Genomic DNA, 23,073 nt, shown 5'->3' on the forward strand with positions numbered 1-23,073 from the left:
GATCCACACAGTCAAAGGCTTTATAGCACAATCGATGAAACAGAGGTAGATTTTTTTTCTGGAATTCCCTTGCTTTCACTTTGTATGCATATATCCACTCTTTTTTTTTTTTTAAGATTATTTTCTTATATCAGCCATTAAGGAGTATTGAGTAGAGTTCCCTGGACTGTACACTAGGTTCCTTTAGTTATCACCATGCACTTTTACATATTTTTCAATGTCTTGCTAACTTGGTTTTGGATTCCTCACAGTTACCATGCAGGGAGGGAAAAGAGGTGAGTGGACCAGTAGATGTTTACATCTTGGGCATTGGGGTGATGGTCCACAGACTCACTCAGAGAGCACTTACCTGCCCCTTTGTGGCACCTTTCACCTGTGGTTTCTCTCACTGGGCAAAGTAGCTCCCGTTTAGCTTATCCCAGTCTTCCCTCCAGTCTCATGGCATTCAGTAGGTCTCCTCAAGTCTTCCTGCTGAGGTCTGTAGCCTTCCCAGATATTTCTCTTGGTTAAGACCTATGATGAACCCACACCATTTCTTTATCACACACAGCCCACCTCTTTGCCATTCATGTTCCAATAAAATTTGGAATCAGTGCAATGCAATAGTCAGCTCTCTTTAACTTGGCTGTATATTCTTTTATTTTTTCTCCCACAAATGGTAGAGTGAAGGTTTTCTCTTGATTCAGGATAAAGATGAAAATATTTCCAGCCACTCCAAAAGGGGCAGGACTCCAAGGCATACAGATAGTTGGTTCCAATATCTCTTTCTTCAACTTTTTATACCTTCACTTCCTCACATAAGTGAGTAGTTAGGAGACATAGCAGATGGAATATGTTTTGTTCTTCAACTGAAACTTAAAGTTTAATTCCTATTATATAATTCTTTAGGATTTATATATTATCTCTTAAAAGCACATACCTAGAGAAACAAGGCATCTGGGTTTCATAACATGCATTTGGTGGACCAAAATTTCTTTCCAGTGAACTAGTTTACTAGATGGAGTGATTTTCTAATGGATAAGCATTTACCTAAGACTTTGAATTCTTATTTACAAGTAACTAGTTGCTGTCATTTCCTTTGTAATGTACTGTAAAGAACTAAAAGCTAGGAAGCAAAAGACATTGCAGTTGATCCTTGAATGACACAAGTTTGAAGTTATAATTTTTATCATAAGCAGAAATGATTGGAAAATGGTTGGTAATGAAAGTTATCTAGACAAGATAAATAATACATTAAATACATAGAATATTAACAGCAATAACTATGTAAATGTAAAATACTTAGCTTCAGAAATAGTCTTCACGCTAGTCAAAAATGATGAATATATTTGGTTGCATGGTCTATATTTATATGATAGAATCTGTGAATGGTAGCATGCTGACAAGCATTTCTCCTATAAAGCATAGCTATAAGGATATTTGAGTGACTGAAAAATAATTTTTTTTTGTTTTGTTTGTTTCTTGCTCACTTTGCTATAGTAATCCTTGCTACATGAATGTCATTGATAATCAGATTTTCCATTTAAAATTTTGTATGAGTTTTTTTTCCCAATTGTCAACAGTGTTAATATTGACAAGTAGAAACTTACAGGTAAATTGAACTACTAAAATGCATTAGTATTTCCTACTAATTATTTGAATTGCTAGTGATTAAACTAAGTGTTGTTTTATTTAACACAAACTCTCAGAACTCCCACACTGCCATCTTATAAAATAAAATTTTCTGTTTTTTAATTTATAAAGCCGTATTCCTCAATAGAAAGTGTGACAGAAAATAGAGCATTAAATAACCATTTCATTTAAGATTTTAAAAGACAAACAGCCTCGTAGGAAAAAAAAAATACGGGGAAACATACCTGTATCAGAAATCTAGGAAAACTTGTTCCTTTATGGAAAGACAAGCCAATTAAAATATAGGATTCTTTTCTAAAATACAGTGTATTAAAAAATAAGGGCAGGCTGGAGGTATAGGACAAGGGATTTAGTTTGAGATGGTAGAATAAAACAGCCCATGTCTAGATTGTGGTGTGGTTTCATGAAACTATACATGTAATAGAATTGTATAGAATTACATACACAAATGCACACACATATGAATCAATACATGTAAAAACTGGCAAAACCTGAATAAAGTCTATAGATTATCCTAACGTCGAGTTTTCTGGTATTGATATTATCCTAGACTTATATCAGATGTTGCCATTGAGGAAATTGGGTGAAAAGTACAAGGGACCTTTACAAGTTCTTTTGAATTTGTAGTTATTTAAAAATAAAAAGTTAAAAAGAATAACCTCTTGAACGTTTTAGAGCTTCCTGCACTTAAGCGAAGTCACAGTTTATTTCCCTTAATAGATCTGAGTGAGGATTGCTTAAATTAAATAATAACCTGAGATATTAGTTATAACTAATATTTAATACAACTGATATTATATTAGTATCAAATATACTAAAACTGATTGAAGGAGCATTTTAAAAAAATCACTGAACCTGAATATTATGAATCAAACCATGAAAAAGAAATATTACCATACACAAATTAGAAAAAAGTTTATGATTATTTAAAAAATAAGTGCTACATTTCTTCATGAACAATTTCATTTATATTTATGTCATTGTTAGGAAAGAGCTCTCTTTTTATAGACTCCAATTTAAGAAAAGTTTTTAACACAAAAGAACTTCTACACCTAATTAAAAGATCATTTTTATGTTTATGGACTTTCTAAAGCAAATAAGAGCTTGAGATTCAAATTTATTCATTTACAAATATCTAATGTGTACCTAACATGTGCCAGGCACTTTTGTAGATGTTGGTGGTATAGCATTTAGGTGGGGGGAAGCATGTTATTAGGAGTTTTCTTTCTATTCTGGGGAGATGGGAATATAAAATATATATTTCAAACAGTATATTTAAAATAAAGGATATTAAAATAAGGATATTTGATCTCTAAAATTTGCTTTAAAGGCATTATTATTTAATACATGTGGGTGAAGTGAAGTGAAGTGAAAGTCTCTCAGTCGTGTCCGACTCTTTGCAACCCCATGGACTTATACAGTCCATGGAATTCCCCAGGCCAGAATACTGGATGGGTAGCCTTTCCCTTCTCCAGGGGATCTTCCCAACCCAGGGATCAAACCCAGGTTTCCCACATTGCAAGTGGATTCCTTACCAGCTGAGTCACAAGGGAAGCCCAAATATGGGTGAGTAATTACTTAATTATGAAATTATAGTAATAATACTTAATAGTAGTTCTTCAGGGACTTTCCAGTTGGTCCAGTGGTAAATTATCTGCCTTCCAATGCAGGGAATGCTCGTTCGATCCCTGGTCAGGGAACTAAGATCCAGCATACTATGGGGAAACTAAGCCTGCATGCTACATTTAAGACCTTATGCAACCAAAAAAAAAAAAAAAAAAAAAAAAGTAGTTCTTCAAAGTGAGTTTTACCTAACTGAGTTATTTAATTTACTTTCATTTTGTTAAATAAAATTGAAGAAAAAAATTCATATTAGGTCAAGTCTGAAGGTTGCCTGAAAGTTCTTGATTTCTACTTAGAAATGTAGACATCATCTTCAAGGCAAGTGTCTCATTGTAACCAAGGCTTGGTTTAGAAAAAAAATGAGCTAGAAATTATTTTCCAGTTTTTTATGTGTCTGATTTCTCTTTGGAGATGTATCTCAGGTTTTCTAGGGGGGAGAGAAATAATTAGTATGTGTGACTTCATGCTGCCCAACTCCAAACCCCATTGTCAGCCCACATTATCATGAAAGTCAAGTCTGGTTTTGTTGAATGCATCACTACCCAGTGGTACAAATGGCCCACCAAAATCTCAGCACTTTCCACCTATGCCTATGCCTCCTTCCTTGTCGGCAACCATTCTTAGAAAGGTGCTGATCTTTGGACTATTTCCTGTCACGTGGCATATGAGTGACTTCCTAAGTTTTAAAATGGGCAATTTGAACCATCAGTAAATGTATGATATTACTGATTTTTGACTTTGTGCTTTCATAATTTTTAGAGAGATGTTCCAGTGGAAATTCCTCAATATGGATAGATGACTTTTCAATAACTAAAAAAAAAAGAAAGAAAGAAAAACTGCTTCATGTGACACCATGTAAATCCTTTGGAATTTAGGTTCAGGCCTAGGGCAAGTAAGATAGGGTCTCAAGTTCAGGTGCCCAGTGAATATTCATTTAGCTGTAGAAAAATAACAGTAAAGTTTTGACTTTTATAAGCTTGAGTTTCTATCCACTGTAATTACTCTGGAGACAGCATGAAGGACGACTAGGAGAAGGTGTAATTGGAGACAGAGACTGATAAAGAGGTCCTCAAATATTGCAGGTCAGAACCAGAGATGAATTACATTAAACAAACTAGCTGGAGGCAGATTCAGCATTCTCAGTAGCTAGTTGGATGTAGCAAATGAGAAAGAGAGGAGTTTAGAATAATTTGTAGGTTATTGGATTAGAAGTAGGAAAATTATGATAATAATGGGGAATAAAGGAGAAGGAACAAATATATTCACTTTGGGATGTACTGAGTTTAAGATGCCTTAAGTACATGCAAGTAGAGAGGTTCAGGAGGAAGTCAAATGTAAGGATTGGAGTTTAGGAGTTAAAACTCAACTGTAGTTACAGATTTGGGAATAATCGAGAGTTTTAGGGACTTCCCTGGTGGTCCAGTGGTTAAGACTCCGTACTTCCAAGGAAGGGAATTCGGGTTTGATCCCTGGTCTGGAAACTAAGATCCCACATGCCTCATGGCATGCTCTACCCCCCAAAAGATGATGTATTAAATGGCTGAAACTTGAACAAACAGAATATGTGCTAAGTCCTTTCAGCCATGTCCAACTCTGTGACACTATGGACTGTAGACCGGCAGGCTCCTCTGTCCATGAGATTCTCCAAGCAAGAATACTGGAGTGGGTTGCCATTCCCTCCTCCAGCAGATCTTCCCAATCCAGGGATTGAACCCAGGTCTCCTGCACTGCAGGTGAGTTCTTTACCATTAGCACCACCTGGAAAGCCCATAGAAATACAAATCAAAGAGGACACAAACAGATGGAGAAACATACCGTGTTCATGGATTGGAAGAATCAATATTGTCAAAATGGCTATTCTACCCAAAGCAATCTATAGATTCAATGCAATCCCTATCAAGCTACCAACGGTATTTTTCACAGAACTAGAACAAATAATTTCACAATTTGTATGGAAATACAAAAAACCTCGAATAGCCAAAGTAATCTTGAGAAAGAAGAATGGAACTGGAGGAATCAACCGGCCTGACTTCAGACTCTACTACAAAGCCACAGTCATCAAGACTGTGGTATGGTACTGGCACAAAGACAGAAATATAGATCAATGGAACAGAATAGAAAGCCCAGAGATAAATCCACGAACCTATGGACACCTCATCTTTGACAAAGGAGGCAAGGATATACAATGGAAAAAAGACAATCTCTTTAACAAGTGGTGCTGGGAAAACTGGTCAACCACTTGTAAAAGAATGAAACTAGAACACTTCCTAACACCATACACAAAAATAAACTCAAAATGGATTAAAGATCTAAATGTAAGACCAGAAACTATAAAACTCCTAGAGGAGAACATAGGCAAAACACTCTCTGACATAAATCACAGCAAGATCTTCTATGACCCACCTCCCAGAATATTGGAAATAAAAGCAAAAATAAACAAATGGGACCTAATGAAAATTAAAAGCTTTTGCACAACAAAGGAAACTATAAGTAAGGTGAAAAGACAGCCCTCAGATTGGGAGAAAATAATAACAAATGAGGAAACAGACAAAGGATTAATCTCAAAAATATACAAGCAACTCCTGAAGCTCAATTCCAGAAAAATAAACGACCCAATCAAAAAATGGGCCAAAGAACTAAACAGACATTTCTCCAAAGAAGACATACAGATGGCTAACAAACACATGAAAAGATGCTCAACATCACTCATCATCAGAGAAATGCAAATCAAAACCACAATGAGGTACCATTACACGCCAGTCCGGATGGCTGCTATCCAAAAGTCTACAAGCAATAAATGCTGGAGAGGGTGTGGAGAAAAGGGAACCCTCTTACACTGTTGGTGGGAATGCAAACTAGTACAGCCACTATGGAAAACAGTGTGGAGATTTCTTAAAAAACTGGAAATAGAACTGCCATATGACCCAGCAATACCACTTCTGGGCATACACACTGAGGAATCCAGATCTGAAAGAGACACGTGCACCCCAATGTTCATCGCGGCACTGTTTATAATAGCCAGGACATGGAAGCAACCCAGATGCCCATCAGCAGATAAATGGATAAGGAAGCTGTGGTACATATACACCATGGAAGATTACTCAGCCATTAAAAAGAATTCATTTGAATCAGTTCTAATGAGATGGATGAAACTGGAGCCCATTATACAGAGTGAAGTAAGCCAGAAAGATCAAGAACATTACAGTATACTAACACATATATACGGAATTTAGATAGATGGTAGCGATAACCCTATATGCAAAACAGAAAAAGAGACACAGAAGTACAGAACAGACTTTTGAACTCTGGGGGAGAACGTGAGGGTGGGATGTTTTGAAAGAACAGCATGTATATTGTCTATGGTGAAACAGACCACCAGCCCAGGTGGGATGCATGAGTCAAGTGCTCGGGCCTGGTGCACTGGGAGGACCCTGAGGAGTCGGGTGGAGAGGGAGGTGGGAGGGGGGATCGGGATGGGGAATACGTGTAACTATATGGCTGATTCATGTCAATGTATGACAAAACCCACTGAAATGTTGTGAAGTGATTGGCCTCCAACTAATAAAATAATATTAAAAAAAAAAAAAGAAATACATAATATGATTTTTTTAAAAAAAGGGTTGAGGACAGAAGCCCAGGGTCAGTAAATCCTGGGAGGGGGGTCCTGTAAAATATAAGAGGGTTCCAAGTAAGTGAAGCCAGAGATAGAAAAGACGTAATGAAAAAAAATAGAATAGAAGAAAGTGAAAAACAAAGTGCCATAACAAAATCCATAGGAAGAGAATTTCATAACCTACTGAATGGACAATGGTAGGAGATGATTTGATAGCGCTTACCAGTCCACTGCTTTTTCCTCTTGAAATGTTAATCATGCAAATCAATTGAGCTATAAGAGTAACCTGACAGAAATGGATATTTAACACATTTCTTTTGTATAAAACAGCTTAGATGAGTAAAATTTGTAATGAGATACTATTTTGAGTGTTAATATTTTTTTCATGCTAAAGGATTTACTTATTTCAGAACTGAGACTTCACAGACCCTGCATGTATTTATTTGTGGGGTTTATTGTATCAAAGAGTATAAACCAGGAATTTTTAGAGATAAAAAAGATTTTTTGATCTGTATTCATTAGAGGTCAAATTATTATATCAAGAAGATTTTGCTATGTACATTAAACTGAGGTACATTATAGGAATACTTTTTTATTTTAGTCTCCCTAGAAGTAAATAATGATGTCCAAAAGATGACAGTTTATTTATCTGAGACAAAAATAGTCTAGATGGAATGCTGGCATTTCTAAAACACCATCATGATCCTGATTCCACTCTTTTCTTCCGGCTCTTGTGGTACAATATTTTGGTGTGTGACTTGGATAAAGATAGAAGGCTTATTTATTAAGTTTATGGATTATGCAAAGCAAAGTACCAGAATGAAGATTTATAAAATACCCTCAGACTAAAAGGAAGTGCCAGTGTAACAAGCTGAAAATTAATAAGGATACACAGAGTTCTCAACGCAGGCCACAGTAATGAGCTGCACAAATGAAGAATAAGGAAGATACAGCTGGATTCAGCAAACAAGACTTTAGGGAGTTTATGCACCAGTAAGCTCAGTGTAAGTTGACACTTTGATGTGACTGTTAAGAAGGCAATGACAGTTATTGGTCACCTTAACATAAATATATTACCTGGGTCAGTATTTTCAGAGTGTGGCCAATGGCATCAGAGTGACCTAGAAGTGTACATTCCAGGACCCAACACGCTGTTCACTGAAACCTAACCTCTAAGGTTGGGGCCCAGAAATCTGCATTAAAAAACCTTCCTAGGCAGTTCTAATGTAAATTAAATTTTATCCATTGAAATAGACTGAGGGCAATTATGATACTATTCTGTTTTCTACTGTTTTATCATTCCAAGATAATTGTATTCTATTCTTGTTATACTTTAAGAGAAATGTGGAATGTACCCTGCATTCAGGAAAAAAGCAACTATTAGGAAAACGGGGAGCTAAATCATGTCTAAGAGTAATGTATGGAGAGAACATCTTTGCTTATACAAGAGAAGGAGGCTCTGCCAGGGGCCTTCATGAATTTGTTACATAATTGAACAATATGTGAATTAGAGTTATTTATTTGGCTGTTATTCGTGAATATGCAATAAATATCCATTAGCAGTTAACAAATTGTTGTGAAGATAAAATAGCAACATGGTAAAATGTTTGTTATATTGTAATGTAAAAATTAAGGTATAAAAGTTTACAAATACTTTTGTTACTAATGTCAAAAACCAAGATACCTATTAAAGAATAACAGAGAAAATGCACCACAGTGATGAGTGATTTTGTTTGATTAATGTTGTTATAACCACTTTTATTTTTGCAAAATATTATCGTTTTGTGAATATTCTCTCATATAGTTAAATTACTTTTCAGCATTAATTTAAAAAAACCGGAAATTACCCATTACCTCAAAGAATAAAGTATACTCTAGATGATGAAAAATATTATGATCTTTCCTAAAATAGGCAGATGCAAGGAATGATCATATGAAAGGAGTTGGAAGTGCGTTCAGCCTAGACTTAGGAAAATTATTTCTGGATCTCAACAGACTGTCATAAAATTCAATTGCTAAATCATATGTTCCAAGTTTTACTTTTAAAACATAGCTGAAGCAAGTGCAATTGATACTTTTTCACTCCATTTCCTTTCATTAAGCACCTACTGCTTGCTCAGGACGAGCATATAGATTCTTGCTGTATTAATGTAAGTTTCTAAGCCTATGCATTAAAGAAATAACGTTCTAAGTTTTAAGTTGAGGTTTGGAATATAGAACTGAGAGTAAAATGCTTATTTAAAAGAAACCAAACTCTCACAATTGAAAAAGCAAATCTGTATTATAATAAAGAAAACATTCCCTGAAAATTATACTGCTTTACACTGGCCAGATTTCATCATTGCCATTGCGTTCCTGGGCAGAGCCATTCAAAGGCTCATTTTGGCTAAAACTATCCACTTGAGGGTGGGGGTGGTTCTCCTACTCTGGACTAGCCCCTGCTTGGTTGCATTTAGTATCTCATACTCTGACTAGGGGCTTAGCATTTTGCACTCAGAAAAAAAAAAATGATGCAGCAATAAATTTCAACTCTATGGAATGATCATTCTTCCTAATAATATATTATTTGGCATCTTTGAATATATGACTTGCAAATGGTTCACATGAAATTTTAACAGGTTATTTTTCTCAATTCAAAATCATATTGAAAAGTTGAGAGAAAACTGCCACAGTTGAACATTTGTGGGTTCACCAGTGAAGCACTACTTTTTTCCAAATAAAATAATGTTTTTCCATAAATTTGTGTGTGTTAACAGGGATATGTTATAGTGCATCTGAGCAGGATATAATATCTAAAACTATGATAATTACTTTCTCTACTGTAAAAGCAAGTAAGCTCATATTAATACTTATATATTCATACTACTAAGCTCATATTAATATTACTATGCAATATGAGAGTTTGTGCTGGTTGTATCATATACTGCATGTAGATTTTTCACTCATTATTTTACCTAGTTTACCATGTATGGTATTTGATTAGGAGGAGCACAAAAAATAAGGAAAAATAAAGATAATATCTCTTTCCATCTGATAATTTCCATTTGTAGAATCTATAATTCAGTCTTAAATCCTGTTTCATTTCAAAATATGAATCTTCTGATATTTATAAACCTTATTTCTTATCAAGTACTTTGCAAATATAATTAACCATATCTTCTATTTAACGCAGTTTTCATTAAATTTTTGTTTGTTTGTTTTATATTTTCCATTGACCTTTCTCAGAATTGAATTTTTTAAATTTGTAAAATAAAATTTATTTTGATAACTGTCTTTTTCACTATAGCTGGTTCTGTACATGTTGGAGAATTCTGACAATTTTTATAGTTGTAAAACTTTTGTAAAAATATAACAAGTCTGTAATTTATCTTAAGACAATTTATGTTATCCATCTTTAAGAACTGGTATTCTTTATCCCCAGGCAGGAATGAATGGGGGAAGGGATAGTTAAGGAGTTTGGGATGGACATGTACACACTGCTATATTTAAAATGGATAGCCAACAAAGATTTACTGTATGGCACAGGGCACTCTGCTTAGTGTTATGTTGTAGCCTGGGATGGGATGGGGGTTTAGGGGAGAATGGATGCATGTATATGTATGGCTGAGTTGCTTTGCTTTGCACCTGAAACTATCACAACATTGTTAATTGGCTTACTCCAATGTAAAATAAAAAGTCCTTAAAAATGTAATATAAATAATTGCTTCCAGAGAGACCTCCATTTCAGTAACACAATTTAGAAAGCAATTGTACATATGCAAATAACATGGCACCATTGTCAAACTAGCACTTTTATTTTTCTTTCTTTATTGGACATATTTATAGGCAGTTCAACTTTCAGCAAACTATTTTCACTTTAGTTAGAATTACAATTTCTTTCTCATTAATTTTTGTCATTTTCTATGATGCAGTGGGGTTATTTAAATTCCCCTATTCCTGCGAAAGAAAATTTTTCATGGGGCACTTGTTAAAAACAGCAAAACAGTAAACTTCCTCTAATGCAGTAGGAGTGAATGACTTCAGCATAAAGTAGAGTTCACTTTATATTAAATTGAGGAAAGTAGGGAAAACCACTAGACCATACAGCTCCATTTCACTTCAGTTCAGTCGTTCAGTTGTGTCTGACTCTTTGTGACCCCATGGGCTGCAGAACCCCAGGCCTCCTTGTCCATCACCAACTCCCGGAGTTTACTCAAACTCATGTCCATTGACTCAGTGATGCCATCCAACCATCCCATCCTCTGTTGTCCCCTTCTCTTCCTGCCTTCAATCTTTCCCAGCATCAGGGTCTTTTCAGATGAGTCAGTTCTTTGCATCAGGTGGCCAAAGTACTGAAGTTTCAGCTTCAGCATCAGTCCTTCCAATGAATATGCAGGACTGATCTCCTTTAGGATGGACTGGTTGGGACTCCTTCCACTCCAAGGGACTCTCAAGAGCCTTCTCTAACACCACAGTTCAAAATCATCAATTGGTATGACCAAAATCAAATCCCTTACGATTATACAGTAAAAGTGACAAATAGATATAAGGGATTAGATCTGATAGATGGAGTGCCTGAAGAACTATGGACAGAGGTTCGTGACGTTGTAAAGGAGGCAGGGATCAAGACCATCCCCAAGGAAAAGAAATGCAAAAAGGCAAAATAGTTGTCTGAGGAGGCCTTACAAATAGCTTTGAGTAGAAGACAAGCAAAAGCAAAGGAGAAAAGGAAAGATATACCCATTTGAATGAAGAGTTCCAAAGAATAGCAAGGAGAGATAAGAAAGCCTTCCTCAGTGATAAGTGCAAAGAAATAGACAAAAAAAAAATAATAATAATGGGAAAGTCTAGAGATCTCTTCAAGAAAATTAGAGATACCAAAGGAACATTTCATGCAAAGATGGGCTTAATAAATGACAGAAATGGTATGGACCTAATAGAAGCAGAAGATATTAGGAAGAGGTGGCAAGAATACACAGAAGAACTACACAGAAAGAGATCACAACCCAGATAATCACGATGGTGTGATCACTCACCTAAAGCCAGACATCCTGGAGTCTGAAATCAAGTGGGCCTTAGGAAGCATCACTACCAACAAAGCTAGTGGAGGTGATGGAATTTCAGTTGAGCTATTTCAAATCCTAAAAGATGATGCTGTGAAAGTGCTGCACTCAGTATGCCAGCAAATTTGGACACTCGGCAGTGGACACAAGACTGGAAAAGGTCAGTTTTCATTCCAATCCCAAAGAAAAACAATCCCAAAGAATGCTCAAACTACCATACAATTGCACTCATCTCACACGCTAGTAAAGTAATTCTTAAAATTCTCCAAGCCAGGCTTCAGCAATACGTGAACCATGAACTTCCAGATGTTCAAGCTGGTTTTAGAAAAGGCAGAGGAACCAGAGATCAAATTGCCATCATCCACTGGATCATCGAAAAAGCAAGAGAGTTCCGGGAACACACCTACTTGTGCTTTATTGACTACGCCAAAGCCTTTGACTGTGTGGACCACAAGAAACTGTGGATAATTCTTCAAGAGATGGGAATACCAGACCACCTGACTTGCCTCTTGAGAAATCTTTATGAAGGTCAAGAAGCAACAATTAGAACTGGACATGGAACAACAGACTGGTTCCAAATTGGGAAAGCAGTACATCTAGGCTGTATAAAGTCACCCTGCTTATTTAACTTATATGCAAAATACATCATGAGAAACTCCAGACTGGATGAAGCACAGGCTGGGATCAAGATTGCTGGGAGAAATATCAATAACCTCAGATATGCAGATGACACCACCCTTATGGCAGAAAAGCGAAGAACTAAAGAGTCTCTTGAAAGTGAAAGAGGAAAGTGAAAAAGTTGGCTTCAAGCTCAACATTCAGAAAACTATTATCATGGCATTCGGTCCCATCACTTCATGACAAATAGATGGGGAAACAGTGGAAGCAGTGACAGACTTTATTTTTTTTTGGGGGGGGGGTCCAAAATCACTGCAGATGGTGACTGTAGCCATGAAATTAAAAGATGCTTCCTCCTTGGAAGAAAAGTTATGACCAACCTAGACAGCATATTAAAAAGCAGAGACAGTACTTTGCTAAAAAAAGTTCTGTCTAGTCATACCTATGGTTTTTCCAGTAGTCATGTATGAATGTGAGAAGCTGGACCATAAAGAAAGCTGAGTACAGAAGAATTGATGCTTTTTAACTGTGGTGTTGGAGAAGACTCTTGAGAGTCCCTTGGACTGCAAGGAGATCCAACCAGTCCATCCTAAAGGAAATCAGTCTGGAATATTCATTGGAAGGATTGATGCTGCACCTGAAACTTCAGTACTTTGGTCACTTGATGTGAAGAACTGACTCATTTTAAAAGACCCTGATGCCTGGAAAGATGGAAGGCAGGACGAGAAGAGGAAGACAGAAGATGAGATGGTTGGATGGCATCACCGACTCAATGGACTTGAGTTTGAGTAAACTTCAGGAGTTGGTGATGGACAGGGAGGCCTGGCATACCACAGTCCATGCGGTCGCAAAGAGTTGAATATGACGGAACAACTGAACTGAACTGCAGTAGGAGAGAATGACTTCAGCATAATGTAGAGTTCAACTGCATTGTAGCAAAAGTATGGAGGCTTTTTGGAGACAGAGGTGTTTAGTCCATATGATTAGGCCACCTGTTTTTGCTAGTTGGTCCCTTAGGCTCCTACCAGCTCTCAGAGACTGGCAGAGAAGTCCTCTACCTTTCTTTGTCATTGGATTTCAAGGATATGGCTCACAGGTCTTTAAGAAGGACATTCTTGTGTTGTATTGGGTTGTATTGTATTCAAATATTAATAAACTCAGATATGCAGATGACACTACCCTTGTGGCAAAATTGAAGAGAAACTAAATAGCCTCTTGACGAAAGTGAAAGAGGAGGGTGAAAAAGCTGGCTTAATACTCAACATTCTGAAAACCAAGATCATGGCATCCAGTTCCATCACTTCATGGCAAATAGATGGGGAAACAATGGCAACAGTGACAGACAGTTTTCTTGGGCTCCATAATCACTGCAGATGATTTTGTGACTGCAGCCATGAAATTAAAAGGAACTTTCTCCTTTGAAGAAAAGCTATGAATAACATAGACATCATGTAACTTTGCTGACAAAGGTCTATCTAATCAAAGCCATGATTTTTCCATTTGTCATGTATGGATGTGAGAGTTGGACCATAAAGAAAGTTGAGCACTGAAGAATTGATGTTTTTGAACTGTAGTGTTGGAGAAGACTCTTGAGAATCCCTTGAACTGCAAGGAAATCCAACTAGTCCATCCTAAAGAAATCAGTCCTGAATATTCATTGGAAGGACTGATGCTGAAGCTGAAGCTCCAATACTTTGGCAACCTGATGTGAAGAACTGACTCATTGGAAAAGACTCTGTTGCTGAGAAAGGTTGAAGGCTGGAGTAGAAGGGGACAGCAGAAGATGAAATGGTTGGATGGCATCACCAACTCGATAGACATGAGTTTGAGCAAGCTCTGGGAGTTGGTAATGGACAGGGAAGCCTGGGGTGCTGCAGTTCATTGGGTCACAAAGAGTTGAGCATGACTGAACAACTGAACTGAACTGAATTGGGTTGGCCAAAAAATTTGTTTGGCTTTTTCTATAACATCGTGCAGGAAACCCCAAACAAACTTTTTGGCCAATGCAATAGAAAACACATCCAAAAGAGACAGGTAAAGGATTTACAACTGAACGTTTTCTAAAGTAAGCACTCTAAGAAAAGGGAGGCTGGAGACCTATAGTCAAGTTTTGATTGGAGCAAATAGTATTTTCTTTTGGCAGTGTTGATTTTTCTTGGGAGGAACTTAAGGGAATGGTGATATCATCTTTGGGATTTGGCCATGAACTGTGAGAAATTATGGTAAACCTTGTTTGACACTCTTAAAGTAGAGGGTAGATAAAATCATCTGTGCTGAAACTTGCAGTTTTTATAGGCTAAAGTTGAGGCCTAACTGAGAGGATTATTCAGAGGAATTTGTCTCAAGTTCAGTCGAATGGAGAGTCTCACCCCTCCCCTTATCTGGGGAAAATCGTCCATAAGTATTGGCTTATACTTGTGAACATAACATTAGTAAATGGTTCACTTTCCCAAACTTACAGTTGCAATTCAAACATCTGAATTGAAGGGATGAGAATTTAGAACTGAATGTTTGATTTTATTTTGTGAGATTCTCCCCAAATGTATGCAGTTACAATGTAAGTCTAGTCATAAACATTGATGTTACTTATAGCATTCTCAACTTTATTCTTCATGATAGATGCAATGGATTCTGGATTCAAACTGTGTGGTCTCGAAAACTGACTCTGTCTCTTACCAGGTGTATGACTTGTGAAGTTAAATAAACTGTCTAAATTTACTCTTGCTCACCAGTTTGATTCCTGGGTCAGGAAGACCCAGTGGAGAAAGGATAGGCTACCCACTCCAGTATTCTTGGGCTTCCCTTGTGGCTCAGCTGGTAAAGAATCCACCTGCAATGAGGGGAGACCTGGGTTCATTTCCTGGGTTGGGAAGATCCCCTGGAGAAGGGGAAGGCTACCCACTCCAGTTTTCTGGCCTGGAGAACTCCATGGACTGTATGGTCCATGGGTAGCAAAGAGTCGGACAGAACTGAGAGACTTTCACTTTCACTTTTCATCTGTCCGATGGATACTATAATAAATAATTGCTATTGCATAAGATTACTGTGAAGATTGGATGAAACAGGAGCTTGGCACTATACCTGGCAGGAAGAAGGACTCAATAAATATTAAATTCTGTAAATTTATTAGATATCATTAGTATCAAATAAGTACAACTGGAGACAGAAGTTACCTGATCCATACATATCATTAGTTTTGAAAAATGGTGGCATTAAAAGGTTTCAAATTTTTATTTTCATTTTTCTCTCATTTTCTCCGTATATTTGCTATTGTTAGCTTATTTTCTTTTCTGTTATTTCCTCGATGCAAAGGAGATTAGAAAATGTGCCATAATTAAAAGTCAGACATCCATCAGTTAAATATGAATTCAGTTGTTTTCAACAGGAGGTGAAAATCTTTTTCATTCTGATTTCTATCATGAGAGGCTTGAAAAAAGCATATGTTTAGAGGCATTTGCTGTGATTGATAATTCTACCTAATATCCTCCCAAGACCTCTCTCAACATCCAGGGTTATATTTATTTTTTTTTGCTAACAAGAACCATGCCAAGAAATATAGTTTAATCACCTGAGAGAGTAGACCTTTGAAAATGTATTACCTACATATGGACGGACGTTTATTTTAAATTATGATTGAGCAGAGTTTAAGAAAACAAATACATTTGGCAGTGTTAATCTTGGGCTCAGAGCAGCTGGGTTGCATATAGTTCCAAACTCTTTGTCAAGTGCTGTTAGATTTGTGTTTAATACCGAACTATAATGATTTTATTCCATTTTTAGATAAATAATGATGGTAGTAATTTTATTTCCTGTGAGTAAAATATATTTGGACATAATTTTACATGGATTATCTTCTTGTGACAAAAGTCTTGTGAGATAAATAGAAAATATTTTCTCCCAAAGGAAAAAAATAATATGTACATAAACCTTTATGTTTCTTTTATTACCAAACAAATGGATCACTTCCTTCAAGGATACATATATATGGTTAAAAAGATGAAATATATATATATATATATGAAAATTGAAAGGAATAATATATAGAAAAATAAGATTAAGTAGTGGTGAATTATGACAAAGTAGAAGCTATAAGATCCCGTAAACTTTATTCCAGTTGGCCAATATGCATTTAACCTAATAGCTTTTATAAGTTAAGTTACAACATAACTGTTATAGATGGATCAAAAACTATATTTTACTAAATGTTTTCCCCCAAATTGAGATATCATCTAAACTGGGAAAATTCCTTGTTTTCCCTACATGTCATCCAGTGGGTTGGAAATGTACTTTTATGTAGTTTTGCTTATTAGGGGTTTTGAAAGAAGGAATGGTACTGTATGGCTAAATTTCAAAATTTTGTCCTGAAAGTAGAAGTTTTAATGTGTTCTGCATTTTCTAAAATTCAAGAATCAAGAGGTGGTATAAACTATTTCCTGGAATAAATTTAGAATTATAGAGATTGTTCTCAAGTCCTCCAAAATAAGATAGAATTAAATGTAACTGATTGAGGTTGAAGGATCTGCAAAGAGAACAAACTCACTTTTCATTTTGCCAAATCCTGGTTCATGAAGATAGAATAAATGTGTCCTTCAGGGTCTAAACCCTTTGAAAAATCTGCTCTTATTCAAAAATCTAAAATTTGACCGTGTTTGTCTGCTTTCTAACTCAAAGTAGAAAGAACAATGATAATTTTTTTTTTATTTTCTCAAACTGTGTAGTGTTCCATTACATTTGGCTAATGCTTTGTTGAAAAATGCTCCTTAATGTTTCAGTGGATAAATGTGTTATCTTAATAGCTTTCCTTCTTGTGATTTCTAGTCTGGTTTCTCAAGAGAACCTTTCTACCCATACTGACCTAACATAGAATATCTTGGAAGAATATGTGTACTTACCTAAGAAAGTATGCTTTAATCATGTTTGTCTCTATTTTACCACTTTGGTTTCAATCTAGTTACCTTACATAGATTGATAAAACCATGGATATTTGAAGGAACAGTTTGTACCAGAAAGAATGGTGAACTACTAGGATCAGTTCAGTTCAGTTCAGTCGTTCAGTCGTGTCTGAGTCTGTGACCCCATGGACCGCAACACGCCAGCCCTCCCTGTCCATCACCAACACCTGGAGTCCTCCCAAACCTATGTCCATCAAGTTGGTGATGCCATTCAACCATCTCATCCTCTGTCGTCCCCTTCTCCTCCTGCCCCCAATCCCTCCCAGCATCAGGGTCTTTTCCAATGAGTCAACTCTTTGCATCAGGTGACCAAAGTATTGGAGTTTCAGCTTCAGCATCAGTCCTTCCAATGAACACCCAGGACTGATCTGCTTTATGATGGACTGGTTGGATCTCCTTGTAGTCAAAGGGACTCTCAAGAGTCTTCTCCAACACCACAGTTCAAAAACATCAATTTTTCTGTGCTCAGCTTTCTTTATAATCTGACTCTCACATCCATACATGACCACTGGAAAAACCATAGCCTTGACTAGATAGACCTTTGTTGGCAAAGTAACGTCTCTGCTTTTTAATATGCTGTCTAGGTTGGTCATAACTTTCCTTCCAAGGAGTAAGTGTCTTCTAATTTCCTTGCTGCAGTCACCATCTGCAGTGATTTTGGAGCCCAGAAAAATAAAGTCAGCCACAGTTTCCACTGTTTCCCCATCTATTTGCCATGAAGTGATGGGACTGGATACCATGATCGTAGTTTTCTGAATGTTGAGCTTTAAGTCAACTTTTTCACACTCCTCTTTCACTTTCATTAAGAGACTCTAGTTCTTCTTCACTTTCTGCCATAAGGGTGGTGTCATCTGCGTATCTGAGGTTATTAATATTTCTCCTGGCAATCTTGATCCCAGCTTGTGCTTCATCCAGCCCAGCATTTCTCATGATGTACTCTGCATAGAAGTTAAATAAGTAGGGTGACAATATACAGCTTTGACATGCTCTTTTTCCTATTTGGAACTGGTCTGTTCCATGTCCAGTTCTAATTGTTGCTTCCTGACCTGCATACAGGTTTCTCAAGAGGCAGGTCAGGTGGTCTGGTATTCCCATCTCTTGAAGAATTATCCACAGTTTCTTGTGATCCACACAAAGGCTTTGGAATAGTCAATAAAGTAGAAATAGATATTTTTCTGGAACTCTCTTGCTTTTTCGATGATCCAGTGGATGATGGCAATTTGATCTCTGGTTCCTCTGCCTTTTCTAAAACCAGCTTGAACATCTGGAAGTTCATGGTTCATGTATTGCTGAAGCCTGACTTGGAGAATTTTAAGAATTACTTTGCTAGTGTGTGAGATGAGTACAATTGTGTGGTAGTTTGAGCATTCTTTGGGATTGCCTTTCTTTGGGATTGGAATGAAAACTGACCTTTTCCAGTCCTGTGGCCACTGCCGAGTGTCCAAATTTGCTGGCATATTGAGTGCAGCATTTTCACAGCATCATCTTTTAGGATTTGAAATAGGTCAACTGGAATTCCATCACCTCCACTAGCTTTGTTGGTAGCGATGCTTCCTAAGACCAACTTGACTTCACATTCCAGAATGTATGGCTCTAGGTGAGTGATCACACCATCGTGATTATCTGGGTTGTGAAGATCTCTTTCTGTGTAGTTCTTCTGTGTATTCTTGCCACCTCTTCCTAATATCTTCTGCTTCTATTAGGTTCATACCATTTCTGTCATTTATTAAGCCCATCTTTGCATGAAATGTTCCTTTGGTATCTCTAATTTTCTTGAAGAGATCTCTAGACTTTCCCATTCTATTGTTTTCCTCTATTTCTTTGCACTGATCACTGAGGAAGGCTTTTTTATCTCTCCTTGCTATTCTTTGGAACTCTGCATTCAAATAGGCATATCTTTCCTTTTCCCCTTTGCTTTTTGCGTCCCTTCTTTTCACAGCTATTTGTAAGTCCTCCTCAGACAGCCATTTTGCTTTTTTGCATTTCTTTTTCTTGGGGATGGTCTTGATTCCTGTCTCCTGTATAATGTCATGAACCTCTGTCCATAGTTCATCAGGCTCTCTGTCTATCAGATCTAGTCCCTTAAATCTTTTTCTCACTTTCACTGTATAGTCATAAGGGATTTGATTTAGGTCACACCTGAATGGTCTAGTGGTTTTCTCCACTTTATTCAATTTCAGTCTGAATTTGGCAATAAGGAGTTCATGATCTGAACCACAGTCAGCTCCTGGTCTTGTTTTTGCTGCCTGTATAGAGCTTCCCCATCTTTGGCTGCAAAGAATATAATCAATCTAATTTTGGGGTCGTGTGTAGAGTCTTCTCTTGTGTTGTTGGAAAAGGGTGTTTGCTATGACCAGTGCATTCTCTTGGCAGAACTCTATTAGCCTTTGCCCATCTTCATTCTGTACTCTAAGGCCAAATTGCCTGTTACTCCAGGTATTTCTTGATTCCTACTTTTGCATTCCAGTCCCCTATGATGAAAAGGACATATTTTTTTGGGTGTTAGTTCTAGAAGGTCTTGTACGTCTTCATAGAACTGTTCAGCTTCTTCAGCATTACTGGTCGAGGCATAGACTTGGATTACCGTGATATTGAATGGTTTGCCTTGGAAACGAACAGAAATCATTCTGTCTTTTTTGAGACTACATCCAAGTACTGCATTTTGGACTCTTTTGTTGACTATGATGGCTAATTCATTTCTTCTAAGGGATTCCTGCCCACAGTAGTAGATATAATGGTCATCTGAGTTAAATTCACCCATTCCAGTCCATCTTAGTTCACTGATTCCTAGAATGTCGACGTTCACTCCTGCCATCTCCTGTTTGACCACTTCCAATTTGCCTTGATTCATGGACCTAACATTCCAGGTTCCTATGCAATATTGCTCTTTATAGCATCAAACCTTGCTTCTATCTCCAGTCCCTTCCACAACTGGGTGTTGTTTTTGCTTTGGCTCCATCCCTTCATTCTTTCTGCAGTTATTTCTCCGCTGATCTCCAGTAGCATATTGGGCACCTACCAGCCTGGGGAGTTCATCTTTCAGTGTCCTATCTTTTTGCCTTTTCATCCTGTTCATGGGGTTCTCAAGGCAAGAATACTGAAGTGGTTTTCCATTCCCTTCTCCAGTGGGCCACATTCTGTCAGAATGTGGTCTACTAGCATATTGTTACAAATGAGGGGAGATGTTAATATTAAAGCAAAAGTTCTGATTAACACATGAGCAGTGTAATTCACAAAAACAGTTAAAACAACTTAAGAATATGAAACTTGATCTAGCTGGCTATTTTCAACTGATTTGAAATCACATTTGTTCCCTTTGGAGATCCAAGAGAGACATTTGTCTGCCTTTCTGCGGAAATACTATTAACATTCATATTGGCTTATATCTGGTGCAAAATAAATATATATCTAACATAAGCAATGGGATATGTTATGCAAGATTAGACAGGATATGAACAGAATCATGAAAACAAGATTCATGTTAGAAATCGTGTGCCTTGATTCTGGTTTGTCAGTTTTGTAGAAGGAACATAGTAATCAGGTTAATGGAGAGCTCCCCAAATCTCTCATGAAACAGCATCTCTCTGAATTTGTGATGAGAAGTCGAACAGACTCAGTCAGTATCTACCACCTTTAACCTCACAACCCAAAATGAATTGGTGGCAAGGAACAGAGCCTTAGGAAAGAGTACTGAGCATAAAGAGCAAGAATCTATTGATTTGCAGTCATGTTTAGATAGTTGGAGATTTTTAAATCTTGGCTAATCTTTCTCCATTACTATAAAGTAGAGGAGGAATACATTACAAGGTCCAAGCAAGTGGGGTATAAGAGGTGGAGTGAAGTGTTTACAGTAGTCACATCACCTTAAACATCCAGACATTTTCTGGCTTACTTCCTGCTTTAGGACAAAGAAGCATCATCATTCCTATTTTTACAATGAAAAACATTGAGGTGCAGAAATGGTAAATAATTTAAGGAGGTTTTTTATATAGGGAAAAAATAAATGAAACTACTAGTAGAACTTGATTCTCTTATCTTTTAATCAAGAGTCTTTCACAGACACCATGTTGATAGCACTGTCTAAGGGTATGTTTTTTGATGCTTTTGCCATTGGTTTGATACAAGGGATCATGTGAGCGGAGGGAACCATGATATCCATGATGCCATATCTGTATTAGTCTCATCAACATCTTTAAGTGTGGGTGTACATATGTGTTCCCTAATTATCTCCATACCCATATTTCATTTTCTCTTTTATATTGAGTGCAATTACTGTATTTAAGGTGTGTCTTTTTATTTGAATAGTGTTCTTTCAAAATGTGAATTGTTTTCTGTTTGTGAATTATCATTTCTATAAAATACATGCTGTTAATATTTCATTGTTTATCCTTTTTCATAAGCTCTATTATTTGTTAGAATCTTTCATAGTGATGGGTAGTTAGGGTAGAACCCTATCTTCTAGAGTTAGGTTGTGTACTTACTAAAACCCTTATGAGAATTAGGAACAGCTGATTTCCCAGCTCTCTGGTGTCCTTGCCAGGGAACCCTTTGGCTAGATGTCCCTGTTACACAAGTTACACATCTGTGCACACTTGCAGTGAGGGCCGTGATTTTGTGTCCAGAATATTTTACCTTTCTCTTTCACGTTGATGAATATCCTGTTTACTTCCAACTCACACCATTACGAATAACACTGTACTGAATACCCTGACATATATGTCTTATGGACCTGTGTGAAAATTTCCCTGGGATAAATGCCAATTGTAGAATTGCTGTGTCAAAGGGTATGTATATACTTAATTTGACTAAGTAATAACAGATGGCTAGGCAGATTGCTGCTACCATTTACACTATCACCAGCAGAGCACCAAGGCTCCTATGTCACCATATCCATGTGATTTCTCTTAAATTTCATGCATTCTTGCCTTATCTCCACAGTAATGCTGGAGAAAGAGACTATATCTCATACTTTTAAAATGGCCCAGATTACAAGTCCTAGGAATTATTTAACTCCAGTGATTATACTTTAATCCTGCAGGTAAAAATCAGTCAACATTCAAGCTGATTCCAATCGATCAGATGTCTTGTTAGGTACACTTGGTGTTTAGTTCACGTTTTTAGGGGTAAGCAGTCTTCTGCATCAGACCTAAATTAAGCTTGTTATAGCTTGATTTGATTGTATCTCTGGTTTGTTTCTTTATTCCATCCAACTAAATGTAATGATTTAATTTTACCCATTATTTGGTTTTGTAACTAAGATACAACAAAAATGGTGAAAATAAATATGTTGTTTCTAAATCTGTTCTGTATGAATGCCATGGATCATGAGGATTTATTGTTGCAGTCTGGGAAGTTACTATAATAGAAATGGTGAGGCTCTTAAAATATTTCTTGTCACTCTAAGCTCAGAGGTCTGACTTTTATGGCAAAGAGATACTGTCATTAATCTGATAATATTTTAGATATTTCCTAATGAAGAGATCATTCAAATGTGTGTCATTTAAATGTGCTTTTAGACATTTTGATCTGTCAATTGAATTTATTGTTCCTAATAAAATAAATGATAATTACCTGACTTCAGACAGATGCAGAA

At 36.8% G+C, this 23,073-nt stretch overlaps 1 protein-coding gene across 1 annotated transcript in view; it reads left to right on the top strand.

Moving 5' to 3' along the window:
• The first annotated feature begins 256 nt into the window (after positions 1 to 256).
• The window catches only part of IL1RAPL1 (interleukin 1 receptor accessory protein like 1), a 757,712-nt gene continuing 734,895 nt past the window's right edge, over positions 257 to 23,073 (top strand). The window contains exon 1 of the mRNA XM_065916682.1: positions 257 to 275. Coding sequence (XP_065772754.1) covers positions 257 to 275 — 19 coding nt within the window. The remainder of the gene's footprint in view (positions 276 to 23,073) is intronic.

This window comes from Muntiacus reevesi, chromosome X (assembly GCF_963930625.1).
Source record: "Muntiacus reevesi chromosome X, mMunRee1.1, whole genome shotgun sequence".
In the NCBI taxonomy this organism is placed as follows: Eukaryota; Metazoa; Chordata; class Mammalia; order Artiodactyla; family Cervidae; genus Muntiacus; species Muntiacus reevesi.